The 25,351-nt window shown below is 40.3% G+C and overlaps 1 protein-coding gene across 2 annotated transcripts in view; it reads right to left on the bottom strand.

Moving 5' to 3' along the window:
• The window catches only part of Lgr5 (leucine rich repeat containing G protein-coupled receptor 5), a 151,960-nt gene that overhangs the window by 25,133 nt on the left and 101,476 nt on the right, over positions 1-25,351 (bottom strand). Inside the window, exons 4-6 of one of the 2 annotated variants that reach the window (XM_004650102.2) lie at positions 23,866-23,937; positions 6,379-6,594; positions 2,787-2,858 (exon numbers count right to left, since the gene is read on the bottom strand). In XM_004650102.2, the coding sequence (XP_004650159.2) occupies positions 2,787-2,858; positions 6,379-6,594; positions 23,866-23,937 (360 nt within the window). The remainder of the gene's footprint in view (positions 1-2,786; positions 2,859-6,378; positions 6,595-23,865; positions 23,938-25,351) is intronic. The other variant, XM_045153691.1, reaches the window with a different exon arrangement.

Here is a 25,351-nt window from a genome sequence, read left to right as displayed (position 1 = left end):
ATAGAGAATGAGTGGAATGGGTGCACCAAGGCCTCTAGCCACTGCCAACAAACTCCAGCTGCATGTGCCACCACATACATCTGGCTTCTGTGGGACCTGGAAAATCAAACCTGGGTCCTTAGGCTTTGCAGGCAAATGTCTTGACCGCTAAGCCATCTCTTCAGCCCCTCCTTCCTTTTTTTTTTTTTTTTTCCCAATGGAAAGACTTTCTTAGCTTGCTGACCACCCTCATTCCAAAGCCTCTGCATTGAAATGGCCATTATACCAATGAAGAGAAATTTCAGTCAAGGTACCATAGCATTTTGGTTACTTCAAACTGGGAAGGACCTGCAGCAGCTCTAACTTTAGGTATGAGTGATTCTTACTTGGTGGGGCTCTGGTCACTTCCAGATGGAGCTTTTCCTCTAGAACTGTTTCTCTAAGTTGCTAGCTGGGGCTTGTACCCTTGGGCCTATGACATATCCCCTTTCTTGTTCCCTCTTTCCTGTTTTGAAGGCTGGACATCTGAGAAGACTGCTTTGGTCCTGCAGCGAGGGAAAACTGGTATTTGACCTAGTCTAGAGTCCAGGGTGGGTACTGGTTTTGGAGAAGTTTATATGATTCAAAATACTCTCAGCAAGGACACTTGGTCTAGAATTTCCTCAGGGTCACTATTAGTGATGCAGAAATTGGACATTTTCCTTGGTCTGTAAGTCAAAGCTCTGTATTGTTCCTCATACACAGAGATGAGAGGGCTAGACCATCTCAAATCATTAATTTCCCTATCTATTTTGTCACAGATGGCTTTTCAATCCCATTTTACAGAGTTATTCCACCTTTTACCTACATCTTCATATGAAAAAGTCATTGCCTTCTTGTCTCTGGGAATGGCAGATTTCCCAAATGATACAGCAAAACCTTTTGGTAAGGCAATCAGATGTGGTTAGATCCTCCTCGGTGGAGAAGAATTGCCATTTAATTTTAAGAGAAAAATAATTTGACCGAGTTAAACATTCCTACTTGTCTGGCACAAGCCATCCTTAAGCTATACTGCAGGCAGGAAACTCTTGTCTTTTGTGGACATAAATTTTCTTCCTGTTTGTAAATCTCTCCAGATGCTCTGTTTTGATTAAACAAGGATTGGACCATTATAAATTACTTGGATTTCTAGTAAGGGAAAGGAAGAGGTTGGGAATAACCAATTTACTGATCTGTTCTAGCCCTGGGCAAAGTGGGGGCAGACATGGAGATTCACAAATTTTGTCCTGGAATGTTTTGCTTCATGGTATTCATAAGGTATTTTTATGTAAGCCTAGTTCCTTCCTCAGGACTGGGGACTAAAATGAAAACTATTTATGGAAATACACATTAGAGTTTATTTCATGTTTTATTTCTCCTCTGTTGAAAAGGTGATTCTCATTGCTAAGATCCCATGTCCAACTCTTTTAGGTAAGAAAGAAATTTTAATTTTCCTAGCAGCTAATGTGAATGGCTTTGCCTATATCATCAAGATCCTGCCTGGACAGGCTTATCCTTTACACCTATGTGGAAACAGTGACTTAAGTCACTTTGGAAGGAAGGCTGTCAATACTCATCTGCTACAAGACCCAGGACAGATGGTCTCCCAGGAAGCTGGTGGATCTAGCACCTTGTTAGAAGCTAAATTTGGCCATGTGCAAATTGTTAAGCTTTGTATGAAAATAAGCAATGGTTCCTAAGATCCTGGGAGATGTGGTCTTTGTCACCTCTTTCTGCAGTCCTGGTCAGAGTCCTGTGTAGATTTCGTGGCTCTGCGTAGTTTATTGCATTTGAGTATTAAATATGTAGAGATGAGGATGAGAGAACTGCTCCTCCACTGGGAAAAGAACAGGGTCCCTATTGAGAACCTCTCCCTTGGCTCTGGGAGAGGATCTAGAATATGGTTAGCTGACTGGACTCATTTTCCTCATAGGTGCCAAATATAAATGGAGCAAATTTTTGTTGGCTTGTTTTCTCTATGAAACAGATGTCTTGCTATGCCGGCCCAGGCTGATCTTAAACTCCTGGGCTTAAATAATCTGTTGCCTCTGCCTTCTGAATAGCTGCACCACAGCCTCACACTATTGGGCACAGCAGAACTTTTGACCTAGTCTTTGGAAGTATATCTGGAGGTAAACATGGATTTCAGAATAAGATTAGAAAAGAAAGAAATTCCAAGTCATGCTACCGACTACATATGCAACATTGGTAAAATAACCTCACTACAATGTAAGACCAGATAGTAACAGCTGCTGTCATTGTCATAGGGTGCTTGTAAAAAATATGTAAAAAGTATATGATAGTGATCCTCAGCATGCTCAGTAAATGGTAGCTACTGTTACTTTTCAGTTCTTTGAATTGCTTCAGGGTGAGCCTCCCCAGCCAGCCATAAAGCACCAAATCATCTGAAATTGTCTAGTGTGCACCCTCAGTCAGCAGAGAGAACCCAATTCATGAATAGAGAGCCTGATAACACAGAATTGATCTTCAGTGGACAATACACATCCCTAAGCAAATAGTCACTGCTTAGTAGAGAACAACTCATTTAACTTTAATTATTCTAGCTAATTTATCACTCTCATGAGATTAAAACACATCTCAGTTTTATTGCTTAGCTCTGTAGGGTGTGCATGTGTGCGTGTGTGCATGTAAAAACCTCTGTAAATATCTGTTTAAAACAAGGCAATTAACCAAACCAAACAGCAAGTTTGGCTTTAAGGCTGTTTTGATTTCTTTAGAATATTCATGAAAACACTGAGAAAAGGGAAACAAATAAAAGGTCAACTCACAGAGTCTCTAGGCTGTGGAGCCCATCAAAGCATTTCTTTCCCAGGGAATGGATTCTATTGTTATGGAGATGCCTGCAGAAGAGCAGTTCAGACAGTCATGAGGGCACACTGCACACACAGCAAATTTACCAGTCATGTTTGCATTGCTTAAAACTAAAGCAGCATAAAGTATAAAGAGTGCACTAATTATAAGAAATGAACAATCTTTTAACAAACTTTATATGCCCCATCTACTCATATCATAGATGGTTCTATGTCATAGAATTTAAAAGACAATCACAGCTTTATTCTTTTTTTTTTTTCTTTCTTTTTTTGGTTTTGCAGTAGGGTCTCACTAGCCCAGGCTGATCTGGAATTCACTATGTAGTCTCAGGGTAGCCTCGAACTCATGGCAATCCTCCTACTTCTGCCTCCCGAGTGCTGGGACTAAAGGCATATGCCACCATGCCCAGCTTACTTCTGAGGATTTTAATACAAGGGAGTATATGACAATAAGAGCATTGTGATTGCATATAAGTAAAGACGATTGTAAGTAAATCAGGGATTTCAGCATGGTTTTTTCAATCTGGTGTGGGGACAGAGAGCAGAGGTACCATAGTGACACATGCAGGAAAGGAAGGTCACAGGCATACTAAGCACACTTTCTCTTAAAGCTGACACCTTAGAATGACTATATTCCCATGGTTGGTTCACAGGTCAACAGAAAAATACTTCAACTATAGAATATAGTGGTCTGGTTTTTCAGCTGCCCAAGAAGATTAGCTATCCTGACATAGTATTGATGTGCATAATTATCACCTTTAATTCAATTGGAAAGCAGGTAGGCCAGAGCCAATGAGAACAGCTGTGTATACAACTGAAAACTGGGCCAACTCCCAAAGGGATTTTGGAAAACGAGTTCAAGGTAGATAGGGTGAGAAATAATGATAATAATATTAAAGTTCAGAGGCCCTAAGCAGCTTCTAGACAGTCAGTGGTATCATCCTTTTATGTTAAGCTCAGTACAGATGGTTGTTAATGTCTTCTCAATATCTTTTAAAAATATTTACTTATTTATTTGCAAGCAGAGAGCGAGATAGGAGACAGACAGAATGGGTGAGCCGGGGCTTTCAGCTACTGTAAATGAATTCCAGATACATGTACTACCTTGTGCACCTAGCTTTACATGGGCACTGGGGAATCAAACTCAGGTTGTTAGGCTTTGCAGGCCTTGACCTTAACCACTAAGAAATCCCTCCAGCCCAAATAAATAATGAAAGATCTGTTTTCAAAAGATACTTTTTAGAATATTTTATTTATTTATTTATTAGAGAGAGAGAGAATGGGCATGCCAAGATCTCTAGCCACAAACTAAGATCTTTGTTCTAACATATTTTGGTTTCAGTGGAGGGTCATGTGATATTTATCAAGGGTTCCTACATGTGACAGATGATGGACAGGATCGAGGGAAACAAAGATGCATAAGATATTGGCATCCTCAAAGGAGTACATACCACAGTGGAAGAGACAGGTAGGTACCCAACTGCAGTACTGAACCCGGCCGAGTGAAAGCAGTAGAGTCAGAGGACAGGCATGGAGCAAAGGGCATAAACAGAGCAGAAAAAGATTCCTTCATAATAATGGTACCAAACTGACTGTATTTGCTGAATACAAAACTAATTAATAAACAAATAAATAATTTATAAAGAAAAAATTCCTTCAGAGTGACAGTGCTGTGGTTTTGGTTATAATGTCCACCAAAGTCCCTTATGCTCAAGGCTTGGTAGTAGAACCTGGTGGTCATCAGTGGCTTGTCCATGAAGGGGACTACAGAGATGGCAGCCTTTTCTTTCTTTTTGCTTCCTAGTCACCATGAGGTGAGCAGTCTTGACCTACCACGAACTAAATACCTGCTGTGATGGTCAGCCTTACCAAGGATGGGGACTGACAACTCTAAAACTGGGAGCCAAATAAGTCTTTCCTTATTTATTTATTTATTTATTTTGAGGTCTTTTTTTGGTGGGTGTTGGTTTGCAGCAGAGTTTCACTCTAGCCCAGGATGACTTGGAATTCATTATGTAGTCTCAGGTTGGCCTTGAACTCACAGTGATCCTCCTACCTCTGCTTTCCAAATGCTGAGATCAAAGTCACCACATGCAGCTTCTTTTTTTTTTTTTTTTTTGAGTTTTTGAGGCTCCAGGTAGCTTGGCACTTACTGTGTAGTCCTGGCTGGCTTCAAACACACAGCAATCCTTTTGCCAAAGTCTCCTAAATGCTGTGATTACAAGTGTTGAGTGATCACAGCCAGCCTTATCACAAGGATTTTGTCATATTGATGGGAAGCCGACTAACACACTAAACAAATTGAATGTATGGCCTTTAGGGCAGGCAGCAGCTGTTCCAACATCAGCACGGGACAGCCTATTCTGTTGTGCACAGGGAGGCATGGCGCTTCACTTAATGAAGACTGATTGTTTTCCAAACTGTTACTTATTTAAGAATCATTTTGGCTTCCTAACATCATGAGTTTTGAGTTGAGTATGAGGGTGCCCGTCTGTAATCCCAGCACTTAAAAGGTAGAGGCAAAAGTTTCAGAAATTCAAGGTCATTTTTGGCTATATAGTGAGTTAGAGTCCAGTCTGGGCTACGTAAGGCTGTCACAGACAAACAAAAATAAACAAGCAAACAAATGGAAAAAATATTGGCCGCAAGAAATAAGCTGTAAACATTGTAGAATTCACTTTATTGACAAGGGTTAATTTTCTCCTTCTTCCCTTTTCCTTTCTCTCTCCCTCCTCTTCTAATTTTTCCTTTATCATTGCTGTCATTTGCTTGTTTTGCTTTTGGCAGTACTAAGAATCAAGCCCAGGGGCTGTGCATGCTTGACAGGTGGTCTATCACTGAGCTACATCCCATTCCCAGCCTGAGAATAATTTCTGTTGCCTTTCTTTAGCCTACAAAGTCCTTATTAAGGCCGTGGGAGTAGCTCAGTATGAAAGTGCTTGCCCAGCATTTGTGAGGTCCAGGATTCCATTCCCAGAATCACCAACAAAGTACTTATTAGATATCAATGTATTACATAAAATGATAAAGGCATCATTCAATTTTATCTGAACTATTAATTATTACAAAAATAAGGAAATTTAATGAAGTTTGGCTACTGTGCTGACTATGTATTGTAGTGATGTTATATACAATATACAATAGTTTCTAGTAAGGCAGAGGTCATATTTTATCATCTTGGTATGCCCAGCAATGCTTGGCACTTATCAGGTGTTTTATAAGTGATATTTAAGTCATTTACATAATCACAAATTTTATTTATTTAGTTATTTGCAAGGAGACATACAGATAGAGAGAGGAAGAGGAAGAGAGGGAGGGAGGGAGGGAGGTAGAGAGAAAAAGAGAGAGAGAGAGAAGGAGAATGGGTGCACTAAGGCCACCTGCTATTGTAAACAAACTCCAGATACATGCACCACTTTGTGCATCTGGCTTTATGTGGGTACTGGGGAATCAATCCCAGGCTAACAAGCTTGGTAAGTAAGCACCTTTAACAGCTGAGCCATTTCTCCAGCCCTGGAGACTGTTAAAAAAGAGCAAAAACAACACTTACAGAACTACCAAGCTGGAGAGGTTTCCAAAGGCATCATCTGGTATGTGGTGTATTTTGTTCAGGGCCAAGGTCATTGCTTGCAATGCTGATAAACTCCTGAAAGCCTGGACAGGGATTTCTGTCAGATCATTGTCATCCAGCCATAGATGCCTCAGGGAGTGCAGGCCACTGAAACAGCTGGGTGGCACGTAGCTGATGTGGTTGGCATCCAGACGCCTGGAAGAAAGGAAGCCAGAATGGAAAGGAGAGCCAAGCTCAGGCAGAATGTGGACTTTGCAGGAAGCCCCTCCTTATGCCCATTAGCCAGAGTGAAGCAGCCTAGGGCTGTCAGACAGCCTGGAGTGGTTTCCTCTTCTGACTGCCCTCCTTAAGGATAGAATAGTTAGTTACATCTTAGGTAACCTTGGCTGTAAAACTGCATGGTGCTATGCCTCTCTTCTAGGCTTGTGGGTCACATGTTTTCATGCATGGAAGTGGCCTACGAGGTGTAAAATTTCAGCTGGCTGATATTTTAGCTCTCCTTGTGGACACCAGCAGACAGACATCTTGCTTGCTTCTTTCCCACCCTGAGCCAAATGAATGCCTTCACTTTCCCGGACTGTTTGCAACATATAAACACAGTAATCTGATTTTTTTCCTTAAGCTCTGGGGAAAGATGACTTCAATATTTGAAAGGAATCAGGAATTTTGAAAGGCTGTTAGATATGCCTCTGGGAGAGTCCAGGCAAGTGTGCTGGCTAGCTGTCTTGCTGTCTTGTGTAGCTTAGACATTTGCCTTGGACAGACATTTGTTTTTCTGACATTTTAAATGAATAATAAAATTAACAACTTTCCAGCTTTTGCTTCCTTTTTCCACAATCTTATTATTATTTTTTTTTAAAGGGGGAAATACATCTAAAAATAGGTTTGGTTAATGAGCATTTGAGCCAGCAGAGGGAGTGCAACACATTTATTTTGCCTCAACCCCACATAAACAGTAGCTATAAAATGCCTTAACTGTTTCTCATGGAAGCGACACAACTGAGCAGTTTGACATTTTCTCTGGTGAACACTGAGCAGTGGAAGCACTACCACTCAGCCGTGCTTCCAACAGCTGCTGCTCATTTTTTTTTTCTTGAAATCTTGATTTTTAAGACACATTTGTTTATATTTGCAAAACTAGGATTTTTTTAAAAGCCACAAAAGTTACATTTTTATGCAGTGCATGTATTAAGAAGGATTTTAGAAAACCATGAGAGGATTTCAAAAAATGTTTTGTAAGCATTTAAGACTAAACACACGCAGGAAGCACACGAGGATCACAACATAATCTCTTGTGAACCGAACTTAAACAGTTTAGAAATAGAATGCTCTGAGGTGGCAGATAATGTCTCTGAAAAGAGGCGTCCTCACTTTTGGTCGTATATATCATTCCAGTTGTCCTCTGGTGCCTCCTTCTGCTGAATCATTGAAAACAAGTAGCACCTGGCAGGCCCTTAGCCAAGTTTTGGTAATAAATGAGATAAGGTCACTTGTAACAAATTTTAGGAGCTGGGTTCCAGAGCTCACACACACACATTTCCAGTAGGATAACCATCCCTGCAGGGAGAAGCATCATGGCTTGCTGACATGTCAAGGGGCTGTCCACAAGTGAGCTGGAAATGCTTAGAAAACTTCCTGCCCTCCCACCCCCTCGTGTTTAGCAGCAATGCACTCTGCCCTCAGTAAAGTACTGGTCATTGTTTTTGTCTGACTAGAAGCAAAGCACACGTGTAAACTTGCCTCCACTGTTGCTCCTTACTTATACCTAAGCCCACAGGATGAGCTTCAGAGTTTTAGTGGGGATGCTGTCTTATTGTTGCTAGTTGCTTAGTTGGCCCCTACAAGCCTTGAACATGACAAACCTTAAAGTCCAGTGCCACATTAGGGATTAAGAAACATCAACAGAAAAAGCTCCTTCAGTGTGGAGTCACAGAGTTTCAACTAATGTGAACAAGCCCTGAGATCAGTCCCCTATGTTAATAAATCCATTTCTTGGGACTGTTGTCCTATAGGAACCACTTGTTTCCCTGCTCAAAAAAAAAAAAAAAAAAAAAAGGAAAAATCTGTAGTTAAGTAAGAATATATTCTTTTTGGAGGGGGGAGTTTCGAGGTAGGGTTTCACTCTAGCCCAGGCTGACCTGGAATTCACTATGGAGTCTCAGGGTGGCCTCACATTCACGGTGATCCTCCTACCTCTGCCTCCCGAGTGCTGGAATTAAAGGTGTGTGCCACCCCACCCAGTTTAAGAATAATCATTTAAGCTGGGTGTGGTGGTGCATGAATCCTGAGACTCCATAGTGAATTCCAGGTCAGCCTGGACTAGAGTGAAACCCTACTTCAAAAACAAATTAATGATTTAATACCCCAAACATTCTAAATACTAATGAATACTCCAAAATCCATTATTCTTCATCATGTCCTGGGAGAGGTATGGACATGTTTTTCTACTAAACAGTTTCTTATTTAAGAAATTCCAGTTAATAAAAAGAAAGAGGTCATGCAACAGGATCTAGGCATATTATATACATGTATGAAACTATCACCAAGAAACTTGTTACTTTATTCAATTAGTATACATTAATAAAATATATGGAAAAAACTCCCAAGAGATGATACTTCTAGTAAAAGGCAAAAGATTTATTATGATCTGAGGAGAGGAGCTCCAGTGTGCAATCAGGTAGCGGGTGATCTGAGGAGAAGCCAGAGTGTTTGCTGATACTTCTCAGTATGGTGTTTTAGAGTCAATATCCACTCACCTAAGTCATTCCAAACTAATTCAGTAAGCAGTTTATTGTTCACACTCAAAGGCATTATCTGCCTTAACCTTCCTTTATTAAACTATAATTGACAAAAATTGTATATATTTATGGTGTCTCATATGCTAGTTTGCTATGCATATATAATGTAAAGTGATTAAATCAAACTGGTTAATATATCCAGTTCCTCCTATGCTTATCATTTTGGGGGTGGTGGTGAGAACATTTAGGATTTAATCTCTTAGCAGTTTCAAATATACAATACATTATTATTATAGTTATCACGTTGTACATTAAGATCTCCAGAACTTATTCATACTGAGACTCCCAAACCTTTTAACCAACCTCTCCCCTCTCCCCTCAGCAGCCTTCCAGCTTCTGGCAACCACCATTCTGCTCTCTTGTTAGATATTTGATTTATTTTTAACAGAATATCCCAAGGGTAAATTGGTGCATGGAATTAATTATCCAGTCATGTTACAGGTGGTTTTTACTAAACAAGGTTAGGACTGGACAAAGCATCTGGCAGGGCACAAGTTGTACCATTCAATGAGTAAACAAAGGACTTTCAATTGTGCCTATCTGGACTTGTCAGGCAGTTAGACTTCTCTGTTCATGACTGGAGAATGTAACACCGAAGTGGTGAAGCCTAAGGTAAACATCACTATACCGAACAAGGAAAAGCACACATAGAAAACATGGCTCAGTCATACTGTTGAGAGCAACAAAAATACATTATATGGCTCCAGTTTTTTAAAATATATTTTTGCTTATTTATTTGCAAGAAGAGAGAGATAGAAGAGAGAGAGACAGACAGAAATGGCATGCCAGGGCCTCTAGCCACTGCAAGTGGAGTCCAGATGCATGTGCCACTTTGTGCATCTGGTTTTATTGTGGGTACTGGGGAATCAAACTCTGGTCCTTAGGCTGTGAAGGCAAGTGTCTTTACTGATGTGTATGGTTCTAGTTTTCAAGCTATATTTCTATTTTTTATTTCATGCAAATCACAAAGCTATAAAGCTATCTATCTGTGAATTAGTACAGAGATTTTGGAATGGAAGTCCCATTTCAAACCATGACCATAGCCATGGAACCATAGATGAGTCAGCAGACCTCATCTTCAACATCTATAAACTGGGGAATAATTTATCTCTATCTCCTAGGGTTGCTTTATAATGGAAGAAAATGAAACAGGGCTTTGCAAATACAAAGTGCCTTAATGATTTTAAGTTTTCATTATCTGAAATATGTTAACAATTTTGTCTTTTGACCACTAAACAAGAAAAAATGAAGTGGTAAGCTCAAAGTTTGTCCAGACGAAAGTCAGCTAAAATATATGCTAGATTATCAGTGAATTTTAGTTCTGATAAATGCAGGATGTTTTGTATTTCCCGTAAGATAAGTGACCAAGCAGCATCAGCAGTTATACTTAATAGAAGTCACACTTCTTTTTTAGTCTTTAGTATTGCTGTTGCTTGTGTGTGCATCCAAGTATCTGTTTGTATGAATACACATACACATGAAAGTGGAATGTTGTTTATGATATCACTGAACATAACATCTTCATTCTGAAATCAATGAAGTGAGATGTGATAGAGAAATTGCACCTTTGCAGAGAAAGTTCTAGTAATGGTCTTGGCATTCCCCCCCCCCCCAAAAAAAAAGCAATCCAGGACCTGTAGGCAGGTATGTATAAGTTGTATAAAATACGATTAATATACATAAAAATAACATATGTAAAAAAATCAGTGGGAGTGCTTTTACTTTGCATTTGTATAAATAAAGCCTTTTTATGATGACCTGTAGGTTCACGCTGAAGGGTATTCACTGTGTGGGAAGTGGCACTTCCTTAAATTCCTTACGTTGCTCATCATTGGTAGTGAAATCACAGATTTTAGTCCATTTTCTAGGCAATAGATAACAAGCACAGAACACACTGGGAAGAGCCCTGGATGAGAAGAGAAGTAAGACATGGGTAAGGGCTGGATGAAGCTTAGTGCTGGAGAGCTCGCCTGGCCTGCCTTAGATTCTGACTTCCACTGACAGCTCTACAAGAACCTAAAACAAGAAGAAGAAAAAAGACAGATTTAAGTCAAGAGTTTTCCCATTATTAGTTCTGCAATCTGGTGACATATTGATTAATCTCTCTTGTATCCATTTCCACATCTATAAAGTAAAAGCACATGTCACAGAGTTAGTGTGGGAGTTGAATGGGGAACTATATGTGGAAATGTTTTGAAAACAGTAAAGCATTCTACAAGTGATAACTTTCATTATTTAAGAGAAACTTTCAGGTTAATGAACAGTGTCATTTTCTCCCCTGAAAGAGTTTGTTTCTTTTTCCTGTAGTTCCTCAACCTTTTGTAACTTCACACCTCTACAGGGGAATGCATTGCTTTTGCCAGATGGACAAGCAGAACTGCTGATTCTCTTGCCCTTTGAAGACCTCTTAGTTTGTACACCCAGCAGCTCTGCTGATACTTTGTTGAGTGTTATAGCAAGCTTTACACTATAGCGACACACACACACACACACACACACACACACACACACACACTTGTGTTAGGGCAGCAAAATGGCAAATGAGGTTCAAAAGGCTAATATGCCTGAGGAAAAATATATGACTGGGTACAAGAACAGAATTCTGTTTGAGTCTCTGCAAAGTCACTTAGAGGGCTCTGGCTGATGACAAATGACTTTGTCATTACCTTCAGGCACATGTTAATATAATTCAGTTCTCTGAAGAGAGGACCTGAAGTTAGTGAGTTCCACAAGTGCCAAAGAGATTGTGTTTGGCCCAAGGGACTGGCTCCTGTGGGACTCTTGCTGCCTTTCCCCACCCTATCACCTGGTCAAGACCATCCAGGTCACCCTGACAGATTTCAAGCACTTTGAGAAGCCAAGGTATTTTTTTTTTTTTCTTTTTGAGGTAGGGTCTCACTAGCACAGGCTGACCTAGATCTCACTCTGAAGTTCCATGCTGGCCTTGAACTCACAGTGATCCTCCTATTAAAGATGTGTGCCACCATGTCCAGCCCAAGGTACGTAGTTGCAGTCTAGATAACTGCATGCCAGAAGGATCCTGGGACACCTGCCTATGAGAAATGACCAGCTTTCTCCAAGGAATCTTCAAGGGCTACACAAAAGTGCTTCTCTGGACTGGAAGTGTCCTACTCTCTCCTGAGCAGACATCTGCCAAGGAGATAGCACTGTAGGATGTTCCCTCTTAGAGTAGCATGTGGAAAAGTAAAGACTCGAAGAAACTACAATAGTTGATATGAGAAAGATGAGGGTTGGAAGTAGAAAGGAAGGGATTAGTGAAAGGAATGTCCAATCAGTTGTTTTGATAGGACTCGGTGACTCACCAGGTATGGCCAGAGAGGGATGCAAGAAAGCCTTCTGGCCTGCACACCTAGGCTGATGAAGACCATGGGAAAACAGGCATGAATGTCACTCAATTTTACGTAAAATAAATATAAAAGCAGAGCTGAATGTTCGCTGTGAATGCAAGTCTGTAACATCAGTGTGTTGTACAAAACAAAGAGCTATGAGATAGCAGGCAAAATTTTAGTCTTATGTATAAGTCATCTCAGTAAATTCAATTTCCTTCCATGTGAAGTTTTTACTTTAATGCTTTTATACATCACCTGTTAACTGCAAATTTCCTCTTTGAATCTTTCTTTCATATTTGTGTGTGTATATGTGTATGCATGTTTGTGTACTTGTATGCCAAAACACATGTGTAGAGGTCAGAGGGCAACCTTAGGTAATGGCCCTCACCTTCTACCTTGCTTCAGGCAGGATCTCTTGTTCTTTACCTTTGTGTATGCCAGGCTGGCTGCCCATGAACTTCTGGAAATTCTCTGTCTCCAACTCCCATCTTACCATAGGAGAGCTGGGATTACAGATGCATGCTACTGTGTCTGGCTTCAGTGTGTTTTGGGGATCTGAATGTTGGTCCTCTTAGCATGGCAAATACTTTTGTCTACTGATCAATTTCTTCAGTCCCCAATTTTCCTCTTTTTAAAAAATATTTTAGGGCTGGAGAGATGGCTTAGCAGTTAAGGCGCTTGCCTGTGAAATCTAGGACTCAAGTTTGATTCTCCAGGTTCCACATAAGTCAGATGCACAAGGTGGCACATGCATCTAAAGTTCATTTGCAGTGGTTGGATGCCCTGCTCACCCATTCTCTCTCTCTCTCTCCTTCTCCCTTTTTCCCTCTCCCTCTCTCTATCTCTAATAAATACATAAAAATAAAAAATACTTTAAAAATATTTTATTTTATTTATTTATTTGAGAGAGAGAGAAAGAGGCACAGAGGGGGAAGAGAGAATGAGCGCACCAGGGCATCCAGTCACTGCAAACAAACACCACAAGTGTATGCCCCCTTGTGCATCTGGCTTATGTGGGTCCTGGGGAATAGAATCTGGGTCTTTTGTCTTTGTATGCAAGCACCTTAACCTCAAGCCATCTCTCTAGCCCCAATTTTCCTTTTTGAAGAGAAACATTTTACTGATCTGCTCCATGCTCTTGTAAAAAAATTGATTTATAAATAGCATTATTGTGGGGATTATAGATTCCATGAGATCACACTTACTGTTGTTCCAGAAAATGGTCCTTTATATATCCTGCTTGTGGCACCTGGCCAATATACCATATAAACTTGTATCTTTGTTTGAGAATGTCTTTGATGAGCCATTAACTACAAGGAAGAAAGCATTAGCCAAAAGATAAGCCATTGATCCTGGCTATTTCCATACTTAGATGACTGTAATAGTGTCAATTATTAACATGGATGGCTGAGAGGAAAAAGAGGCCAAAAGTGTGAAGAATGTCGCAGCTGCAGTATACAGCCTGTGAGGATTCTTATCATACACAGAGTTCTCAAGCAGAGCACGTTTATGACTGGCATTGCCTTTTCATAGTAAGATGAGCATTTTCCCTCATAAATTTTAAACAAATGACCCAACTCTCCCATATAGTCCACACAGTTTTACATACTGTGAGGCCATTTTGAAAAAGTTTTGGATATTTGGGGGACTAGAATATTTTGAGATTTTGAGAAATTAAGGCATTTTTCAATCATTATCTTATTTTTTCAATAAGATAAAACCACCTACTTTCAAATCTATTTAAAATAATTCAATAAAATATATAGATTCTCTGTATGATAAATTTTTGTTGTTTGGAAATTTTAAAAATTATTTTATTTATTTATCTTATTTGAGAGAGAGAAAGAAAGAGAGAGCAAGAACCGGTGCGCCAGGGCACTAGCCCCTGAAAATGAACTCCAGACATGACCTTGTGGATCTGGCTTACTTGAGTACTAGGGAATTGAACCTAAGTCCTTAGGTTTCTCAGGCAAGCACCTTAACTACTAAGCCATCTCTGCAGCCCTGTTTGGAAATGTTTGATGCATAGGATTCAGTAGAGGATTGGGGTTGAATTTATTACAAGATCATTGTGATAGTATCATCAGGATCAAATTTCATCTCTATGAATTTTTCAACTGAGTTAGTATTGATTTAAATGAATCCTTCAGAGTAATATCAGTTATTTTTTGTTGCTGATGCTGCTTTTCTTTTATTTACATGTCTCTCTCTCTCTCTCTCTCTCTCTCTCTCTCTCTCTCTGTGTGTGTGTGTGTGTGTGTGTGTGTGTGTGTGTGTATGTATGAGAGCATGTGCACTTGGGATATCTTGCTGCTGTCTGGCTTTATGTGGGTGGTTCGGGAATTGAACCTGGGCTGAAAGGCTTTGTGAGCAAGTGATTTTAACTCCTGAGCCATCTCCCCACCCCCTAACTGCTATTGATTTTAAATATTTATAGTGTGACCATAATGTTGAGTTACAGCTTTCAAAGAATTTCCCATAAGATGGGAACTTTCTTTTGAAGACTATTAAGACGATCAGTTCATTTAAAGGCTACAGTTACTTAGATGGAAAGTTTCTGCTTCTTTCTCTTTTTTACTTGTAAACCTAATGTGGCCTCCATGAAGAGAATCATTGCTTTAGACCTACCTATCTCTGAGATGGTTCTTTTTCCACTTCTCTGACTTGGTAGGTTGGTTGAAATGCTACAAATTAAGAGTACTATCAACTGTCTGACTAGGAAATTCTGGATGAGAAAAAGGGGATAAAGGACCTAAGCCTCCATGTTTTTGGCACCACTGAGGAGTATGAGACTCTGACACATATAACATCTATTTTAGTGGTACTGAAAATGGACCCCAGGGCCTCCCATATGCTAGACAAGAGCTTTACCCCTGAGCACTAACCCACTAACCGCAACCCAATAAAGAACGTATTTTAAGTCAAGCTGCCTTTAGTTGATCATGTTCTTAGAAGTCACCACTGATGTGAATCTAATGTAAATTTTGTGACAAGATGATTCTACAGCTAAAGTAATGTACACTAATGAACAGTGTCTTCTGCAATTTCGTTTTTCTTTACAGAAAACAGAACTTTGTGTGTGTGTGGGGGGGGGGCCCGGGGGGCTGACAGAGGTAGGGTCTGGCACACAGTAGTTTCCCAGGTACCACCAGGATTTTAAACCTAGGAGCTGCTTTTGAACCTTCCATTGCCTTCCAGCCTACCATCCACTAGGTTCTCTCCATTTATCCTCATCTGCGAGATGACTGTCTGGCTCAGGCACTTATCTTTTCACACCTGCATTACTGCAACAGCCTCTCTATTGGCCTCTTTGCCTTTGATCTCTTATCTCTTCAATTAATCCTGTAGGCCACTGCCAGATTAATCTCCCTTAAATTGTGCTCTGTGTCCTTCTGCTGTTAAGAATCTACAGTTCTTCCACATTCCCATTCTTTTTAAATGCAGATTTTCCACTCTGCTACTCAAGGCTTTCTGTCCACCTTATCTGTTCAAACTTCTATTTCTCAGGCCCAGCCAAGTCTCTTTTGTGCCTCTTTCCCACAGTAACTCTGGGTTTTGTGTTCAAGAATATCTTGTGCTCAGGAATATCCCACTGCCTGTCTAGATCTCATCCCTACTCTTGAAATGGGACTCTTTGAATACTGATTCAGTGGGAAACTAATTTTGATAGATATATCAATTCTCCAGTATCCCTATAGAAATCACTGTGTTTAATGTGTGAAAAAGCCAGGGTACATAGATTATTAGACTCTGGATCCAGGGAGAAAAGTGAATGCGGATTATTGTCAAACTAAAGAAGATCAGCAAAGCCTGAGCCTCTGTGTACAAGATCCCCACTTCGAGTCTGGATGTTCAGTTCAGTTCATTGAGTACTGCCAGGGGCTGGCAGTTGTCTTTGAACCTGGTTGGGGAGATCATAGCAGTAAACTAGGTTGGCATGCTCCAGTGTTTATGGAACAGGTTTATTTTCTTTTTCTGTTTTTTGGTTTTCAAGGTAGGGTCTCACTGTAGTCCAGGCTGACTTGGAATTCACTCTGTAGTCTCAGGGTGGCCTCAAATTCACAGTGATCCTCCTACCTCTGCCTCCCAAGTGCTGGGATTAAAGGTGTGTGCCACCACGCCCGGCTGTGGAGTAGTCTTTTGAAAAGAAGACACACAAATTAATCATTGTCATGAAGTGTTATGTGAAGAGAAATGCATGGTAAAGGGACCTGACCCAGACTTCACTTTTTTAGAGCACAAACCAGATACTCATGTGTCACATTTATCTAGGTGTTTCTTCTCAAACACAACTCTTTAAGATAAAGTCTTCCCTATAGTACTCAACCAGTGCTTCTTGTCCTGGTCACTGGCTTCATTAATACATGGTTGTATAAACCAGAAACTTAGATATCCTCTTTTTTTTTTTTTTTTTTTTTTAGGCAGGGTCTTGATCTAGCCCAGGCTGATGTGGAATTCACTATGAAGTCTCAGGGTGACCTCGAACTCATGGCGCCCCCCTCCTACTTATACCTCCTAAGTGCTGGGATTAAAGGTGTACATCTTCATACCTGTCTCCTCTTATTTATTTTTTTGATCGAGAGATAGATAGATAGATAGATAGATAGATAGATAGATAGATAGATAGATAGATAAATAGAGAGTGAGAGAGAGAGAGAGAATAGCCACACGAGGGCCTCCAGCCACTGCAAACGAACTCTAGATGCATGTGCCACTTTGTGCATCTGGCTTAACTGGGTCTGCAGGAATTGAATCTAGGTCCTTTGGCTTTGCAGGCAAATGTCTTAACCACTAAGCCATTTCTCCAGCCCAGATGTCCTCTTTGATAGCCCCATGCCTTTAATTCTTTATGGCCAAACACTAGAAATTTCATCTTCTAAGTATTTCTCAAATCCATCTCCCTTTCTCCATGTTCATCAGCCCCACTTTGACAAAATTCTCTTTTCGCTCTTCAACTGCTTCAACATCAAAGACCCAATAACTCTTCTTCCTGCTTAACCCTTTGCGGTGGGCTCCCATCTTGCAACAAACCCTAACATCCTGGACATGTCCTCAGTGGCTTTCACTGGGTCTACTCTGCCCCACCCCCATGCCTTACAAGGTGCTGTTGGCCATTCTCTCTACTTCAGGGGTTTTGTTTCAGCCACTGATCTCTGTTCAGTGTTCCTTGATATTGAAGGTTTTCTCCATCCCCAATGTAAGGGGCTGAATATGTCATTCCTGCTATCTGAAATGTTCACTTCTAGCCTTTCTCTAGAGTCTTTGTAATGGAAGCTGGATACCCTTAACTTTCTCACCTGTAGTTTGCTCATCGTAGAGTGGAGAGGACTGATTCTGAGAAGGGCAGTCAACGTTTCTGAGATTTTTGCTTTCTCATCATACAGAAAGGATAACCTTAGCATCTAACCCATGATGCTGTTGTGAGGATGAGGTGAGATGATAACATGAAAGTGCCTCAGATATTGGTTGTTTTTATAACCATGAGTGTCTAATCAGGTTTTTTTTTTTTTTGTCTTTTTTCTGCTTTCATATGTGTTTTTTTTCACACTCACCACGGATCCCTTCTTTCCTGAAACACCTTGCCTGAACTTACAAGATGCCTTCTTATAGCTCTGATCCTTTTTGCTTCTTTAAAGAGACCAATTTTCTTTCCAAAGTTAACCTTTATTTTATACCAGGAGGTCTAAAAAGCTTGCTTTACTTCTCATTTTATAATATCCTTTGATCTCATTTTACAATATCTTCATCTCTGTGGCAAGATTGCCATAAATGCCCTCACAGCACTGGCAGACAGTCTGATGTGAGAGTCTTTCAGGCATGGCCTCTTGCATAAACTACTCTATTTCTTAGGTACAGTTCTGAGGACCATGTTCCATTTTTAGCTGTTCTTTTTGTAAACATTGTGTAGAAAGTGCTTTTCCTCTGAAAAACAATTTCCTCCTCATGTTTAAACTGAGGCGGGGGTTGGGGAGGCGGGCAGGGCAAAACATTTTCTTCTCATAAGAATTCACTGAGTGGGTGTTGGTTTGTATATGAACTGAATCCTTAAGAGTACAAAGATAAATTTCTTGGCATCTAGTACTTCTAAGTCCCAATATGCTGTACAATATGTTAGCATTTTTTTAATATTATATTTTTATTTATTAAAGATAGGGAGAGACACATGGAGAGAGAGAGACAGAGAGAAAGAGAGAAAGGGAATGGTCATGCCAGGGCCTCTAGCCACTGCAAATGAACTCCAGATGCATGTGTCACCTCATGCATCTGGAGTGTGTTGGTACTGGGGAATCGAACCTGGGTCCTTAGGCTTCATATGCAGTGCCTTAACCACTAAATCATTTCTCCAGCCCCTAGGTTAGCATTTTAGCATTTTTTTGAGGAAAAAACTAATGACATCATATATTTTCACTGTGTAGGCTTGTGATTTCTCCTTGCAGAGACTATTAAGTTGGAAGAATAGTGACTAATATGAAAAGCACTTTACTTTTAGCCTCTTTGATTCTATAATCTTACCTTCTAGGTTATCTCATCTTTTTTTTTTTTTCCAATTACATTTCCTTGTCTTTGTTACTCCTCTCTTATTCAGTATCCAGGGTCTGAAACCCAATAAGGTCTTGGATATTAATAAGAGAAAAGCTACTGCTGGTCCTAGAAGTGCCTTTGTTCTGCTGAGTACTATGCCATGTTTCTTCCTCCTTCTTATTCCTCTTCCTAGTTCTTTTTTATGACTACTGTGAGCAAAAACCTACTATGGAGAGTCTGGTGGAATTATTTGTACCCCTGGAGTTGACAGCATAAGATTCAGGGACAGGCCATCTTTCAAGCAGGAATTATCCATTCAGATTTGGTTTAAAATATAGTCTTATATTCTGAAGATGAGTGTTACCTAATTGGAGAATATGGACAGTAAAAAAGATTTGCTTAGGGGCTAGAGAAATGGCTTAGCAGTTGAGGTGCTTTCCTGCAAAGCCTAATGACCTGAGTTCGATTCTCAGTACCTAGTACGGATATATAAAGTGGCACAAGCATCTGGAATTTGTTTGCAGTGGCTGGATTCTCTCTGTCTCTCTTTGCTTGCAAATAAATAAATGAAATATTTTTTCAAATATATGCTTAATTCTTGTCTACCAATCTGCCATCTTTATGATTTCATACATTCCACAATTAGCTTCACTACTGATGAGTTGGAATGGAAACCACATTTGTTCCATAATAGTTGGGTTAATTGGACAGCCAAACACGAATATATAATTTTCTTTATTCATTTTGAACTTCATAAGTGATAGATACTTGAAGTTCATTAATGACCATCAAAAGTGAGACAGTTTTTTTTTTTTTTTTAATAGACCTCTATTTCTCTTGAGGTAGGGTCTCATGTATTCCAGTTTGGCTTTGAACTTGCTATGTAGCTGAAGATGGGCTTGGTCTTCTGATCCTCCTGCCTTCATCTCCTGAATGCTGGGATTACAAGTGTATGCCACTACATCTGGTTTACTCAATGCTAGAGATAGAAGCCAGGGTTGTGGATGCTAAGAGAGCACTCTACCAAATGAGCTACATCTCCAGACTCTGTAGTCTGACTTCTTAACAAAGGTGAGAGGCATGGGAGAGTTAAGTTTTGACCCGTCTTCAAATGTCTACAATGCCAAAAGTTTCTTGGTGAAACAGAGCTCATTGTGAATTCTGATTACATTTCTATTCCCTTCCCCCCCCCAAAAAAAAAACCAGAAAGGAAATTAGGTTATATTTGATTACTTTACAAAAATCCACTCAGTGTCTGGGCAGTCATTGCCATGTCAGAAGTCAAACACGCATATTGAGCAGGGGTAGGATCTGGGCTCTAGAATGTGGGCTGGTACTTCCTTTAGCTGGGCAATTTGTAAACATCAGGAAATGGTTAAAAGAACACAAATATACCTATGTGATTTCATTATGAACAAACCATTTTTTGTTTATGTGAAACAAGTGGAAAATTAGATCTCAGATCTCTTGAAACTTGAGTACAATTTGTCTCTACCTCACAGCCATGTTGCCAGTTGCAATAGATCATGTTTCTCAAACTTCATTCAAAGAAGCCAAGTATCAATGGTGGAGCAAAGGATGCAAATGGCTCGTTTCAGCAGTTCTTAACCATTTTGGGTTTGTATGTCACTTGGTAGTGTAATAGGACACTGAAAATTTTAATTTCTCCAAGTGTGTTTTGTATTCACAGCATCTAGGGTTTTGTGAAAATAGAGATTCTTATTAAATAGGACTGAGTTGAGTCCCAAGGCTCTGCCTAGCCCAGGTGGTGCTGACCAGGCCCGTCCACACACCACCTTTGAACAGCCGGGCAGTACAACATGCGCCTCTTCACTTTGTCTTCCTGAGGTTGTCAGTACAATTTATAGGCTGATGTGAGCTGTTTTCAATTAAACACAGACAAGACCAAGCCCAGCCTTTATATTCTAAGTACAATACTAGCTCAGGGATTCTGTCACTGTTTCCGGTTTGAAAAGCATTCGGAATCACCTTCAGATCACCTGAGAGGCACTCCGTTTCATAATCTTCACTTTACGAAATACTTAACTGTACAACAAAGCTAGTCAAAAACCACCAGTGTGTGGATTTCATTCTCAGGGATTCTGATTTTCCATGCCCAGGGGTGGCAGCTGAGGCATGGGGACTCTCCAGACCTTTGCTCGCAGCCCACACTGAGAAGCCCACTGGAGATGCTACAAGGCATGTAGAGGGGAATGTCCGGTCCAAAGTGCTTTCAGAGAGGAAATGTGCAATACAAGGAGAATGATAATTAGGGGGAAATGGAATGAATCCACAAGCGTGGGATAAACGATCAGTCATGTAGTAGGAGGGTGAAGAGATGACTCAAGGTAGACTGGAGTCCCAGAAGAGGACTGGATGGAGGCTTCACAAGGATTGGCAGTGTGGAGGAGACCCAGTCTCACCACTTTCAATGCTCTCATTGACGTGGAAGTGGCACAAAGACTGATGCCTGTTTTGCTGGCTGATGGTTCAGAATAAGAATGACAATGGAACAGAGATGCATGCTTGCAATGCCCGCTAAGCTCAAATCACATGTTTTCACTTTGAAATGGATTCACGGAAGCAGGGAAATACAATTGAACACTGTAGACCCAAGACAACAGTAAAACATGAACGGGGCTTTCTGTTCCTCAGCTCTCCAAACTGGCTTTCTGTGCGCCCAAGTTCAGGAGGCACCTTCAGTCGTTTTAGCACAGTCTGGTGGTTAAGCCCTTGTTTATGACGCATTTGTGAATAGATCCCGATTTTTGTATCAAAGCAGCACAAAATTAGTAATGAAAAGCAGTGCTCCAGTATACATTATCGTCAGTTCCTGCAACCTCCTACTGGCCGTACTCTGGGCAAAGGGGCTGCGGCGGACATAATAAGACTCAGCTGAGACCGTGCAGTGTGGGCTGGGGCTGAGGAGCCTGTACAGACACTTCACTTTGGATGTGGTGTCACCCTAGGAAATCAGCCCTTGACCTTTTCACAGGGAACATGTATTTATATATTTATAGGGTTTCAAAATGCAATTCTTTTGTGAACCAGAAACCAAGAGACACCTGGTGAACAGTAAATATCTAGACAGTCAGAAACAGAATCTGCACACCTTTATCAGAGAGGCACCACCCAGTTCAAGCGAACAAAAGCTTCGTGGTGTTCTCTTTCTCAAAGAGTCCCCTTCTGTTTGTGATCTTTAGGCCAATAGGGGATTTTGGTTACAAACTCTTATCCTTCTATCTGCTGCCTGCCTCGCAGCTGTTTAAAGTTCCGATTGGGCACTGCCATTATCTCAATTTCAATTCAGCCATGAGATCCCTGTGCCCTGACAGCCTGGTGGGAGGCACTTCTTGCCTCTTCTTTCCTTCAGGTGAAGCCTCGTGCAACACAAGCTGAGTGGTAGTGTCACGTCATTAAGGAGCTGCTGTAAATGCAACAGGCCCATCCCATGCCACAAAGGGGCCCTTGTGGACTTGTTTATCTATAGGCTGATGAAAACCTAGGAAGTAACTTTGTTTGACTAGAATAAAAAGCTTGAAATGATCTCAGGCCCAGATTTTCTTTCATTAAAAAGAAAGATCAAAGGATGAAAGTATCATCTCCGAATCTCACATTCCCCATTCTCTTATGTCACCGCCATGGAAGGCATTAAGCAAACTATATATAATTATTAACTGATGGATTCCTTACACAGATTTTCATCTACAGTCTGCAGTATTTGCTTGCCTCTTTTTCATGCATTTATCTCTCTCATCGGTCAAGACAAGAAAGCAGTATTTTGTTTGACAGATGAGGACCTCCAGTGTACGTATAATTAGAGCATACATGACACATGTGTATATCATAAATCATGTAACATATTGTAATCACTTATACATTCTGATGAGTAGGTTTACTAACAAAGCAGTGTGGCATAGACTTGCAAAGTAACTACTGAAAACAACTGCTTTACAACCCAAATTCTCAAATATCTAGCAGGCAAACATGTTCTTTATATGAGGAATTACTTGTTCTTATCTACATAGGGGCTGGGAAGGAAACTCCTGATGCAGAAGGTGTGGGCTCTGAAACGAGTACACAGCACCACCGTGGAGTACATTTGCGTGTCCATGTGTTTGTGTGAGGTGGGAGTCTATGTATGGAGAGTGACAGTTCCTGGTTTGTAGATTATTGTAGTGCTTTAAGGTACATCTTATGCCCTTAATTTGAGGGACCTTGACATATATGCAGAATTTAAAGCAATTTAGTCTTTGTTTGACTCAGCAAAATTGTATTATAAAGAAGTTCAGAGCCGGCATGGTGGCTCATGCTCATGTGAGTTCGAGGCCACCCTGAGAATATATAGTGAATTCCAGGTCAGCCTGAGTTAAAGTGAGACCCTGCCTCGGAAAAAAAAAAAAAAAAAAAAAAAAAACAAACAAACAAAAAAAAAAAAACAAAGAGAAGCTCAGATAATTTAAAGACAAATCAAAGATGCTAAAATATCTAGACCATCCCACTCAATTTTCTAGGCTGAAGGAAAGCATTATTTTTGATATGGATTCAGAAGCAAAAATATTAAAGGGAATGTAGGACAAGATCATGGAGGTAGATGTTTTGCCTTGAAATACCAACATATGTGAGGCTTTTGACCCCAGGAAAATTAAATCTTTGCCTTGAAATGCTGAACTGTGCTAAGACCTCAACTCCACTGAGGCTGTCAACCCAGGAATAGAGTGAAGTGATTCATGGACATTTCAGTGGTCCCTCTAAAAGTGATTTTCAATATGTTTTGTGATTGTAACTGTACTTACAGGGATTGAAGGCTTTGCAAGTTCTGTAGTGCTTCTGTGGGCACCTGTCTTAGCTGGTTGTTCTGAAGCATGCTGCATGCCAAAACAGAGAAAGACATTAATGAAGATTAACAATAACTGACCATGTCCCAACAGTGCCAGGCACCATCCAAGGGTCTGAAAAACAACAGAGCATCAGACATAGTTTTGGCTCTTGAGGAATTCAAATTTCCACAGGAAGTGCAAATAAGTAAACAAATAAATTCGTCACATGAGACAAGTGACAGCCCTGTGAAAAGAAAGTAAAGCATGGTCACAAGGTGATAACTCAGGGATAGTTTCTCTGAAGCAATAATATTTGAGGGAGACTAGCATGGAGTTAGGGAGCAAATCTTGCACCATGAGGGAAAGGAAACTGAGGAAGAGAAGTGCAAAGGACCTCCTGCTGGAGCTTGCCTGACTGGGTAAAGAAGGAGCAAAGGATCAGTAGTGAGAGGGAGGGAAAGAGGGAAAGAGGGAGAGAGGGAGAGGGAGAGAGAGAGAGAAAGAGAGAAAGATAGAGAGAGAGAGAGAGAGAAAGATAGAGAAAGAGAAAGAATATGGGTGTGCCAGGGCCTCCAGCTACTGCAAACGAGGGGGAAAGAGGGAGGACAAGATACTGTGTGAGAGAATCCAAGATCAGCTCATAGAAGACTTGCAGATCATCACATAACATGATTTATTTTCAGAATGGTGAGTAATCCTGTTGCAGGGGTTTAAGTAAGAAAATGATGCGATTCTATTTGTATTTTTAAAGGACCACCATGGTGGTTATATAGATGAAAATTTTATATTATATTATTTAATATAATATAATTTTATTAATAATCTTATTTATATTATATGGTGTGTGTGCGTGTCAAGTGTTTGTGCCTTCACTCTCCGAAGTTGAATAGCTACATATAGAGAACTATAAAATAGAAATACCTGACAATAATGATATAAAAAAAAGTCATTCTAGTGGAATAATAGCATGGGAAAATATTCCAATTAGAATCCTTATAATTTTGCTACCCTTTTCATAAATGTTTATAACATAATAATCTTGTAGCATATTTTTTCGTTAGTATTTCATTGTCTGTACCAGACTAGTCCAGAAAAGCAAAGCCTTAAAAGAAATATTTCAACTTATTAGGTCATATATTTACATATGGATCTTGGAAACCATGTTCCTGCATTCTCATCTCCATGACTGAGGCTTATTTTCATGAAGTGACTGGTTGAGATTTAACCCCAGCTATGTCTAACTGTGATGCCTCTGTCTTTTTTTTATTGTTCTTTTTGGTTTTCGAGGTAGGGCCTCACTCTAGCCCAGGCTGATGTGGAATTCACTATGTGGTCTCAGGGTGGCTTTGAACTCACGGCAATCCTCCTACCCCTGTCTCCCGACTACTGGGATTAAACATGTGTGCCACTATGCCCAGCAAACATCTGTCTTTTTCACCACACCAGGCTGCATTCTCTTGAG

This window comes from Jaculus jaculus, chromosome 6 (assembly GCF_020740685.1).
Source record: "Jaculus jaculus isolate mJacJac1 chromosome 6, mJacJac1.mat.Y.cur, whole genome shotgun sequence".
Classification (NCBI taxonomy): Eukaryota; Metazoa; Chordata; class Mammalia; order Rodentia; family Dipodidae; genus Jaculus; species Jaculus jaculus.
The sequence above is the reverse complement of the archived record's forward strand: the minus strand, read 5'-3'. Positions and strand labels throughout refer to the sequence as shown.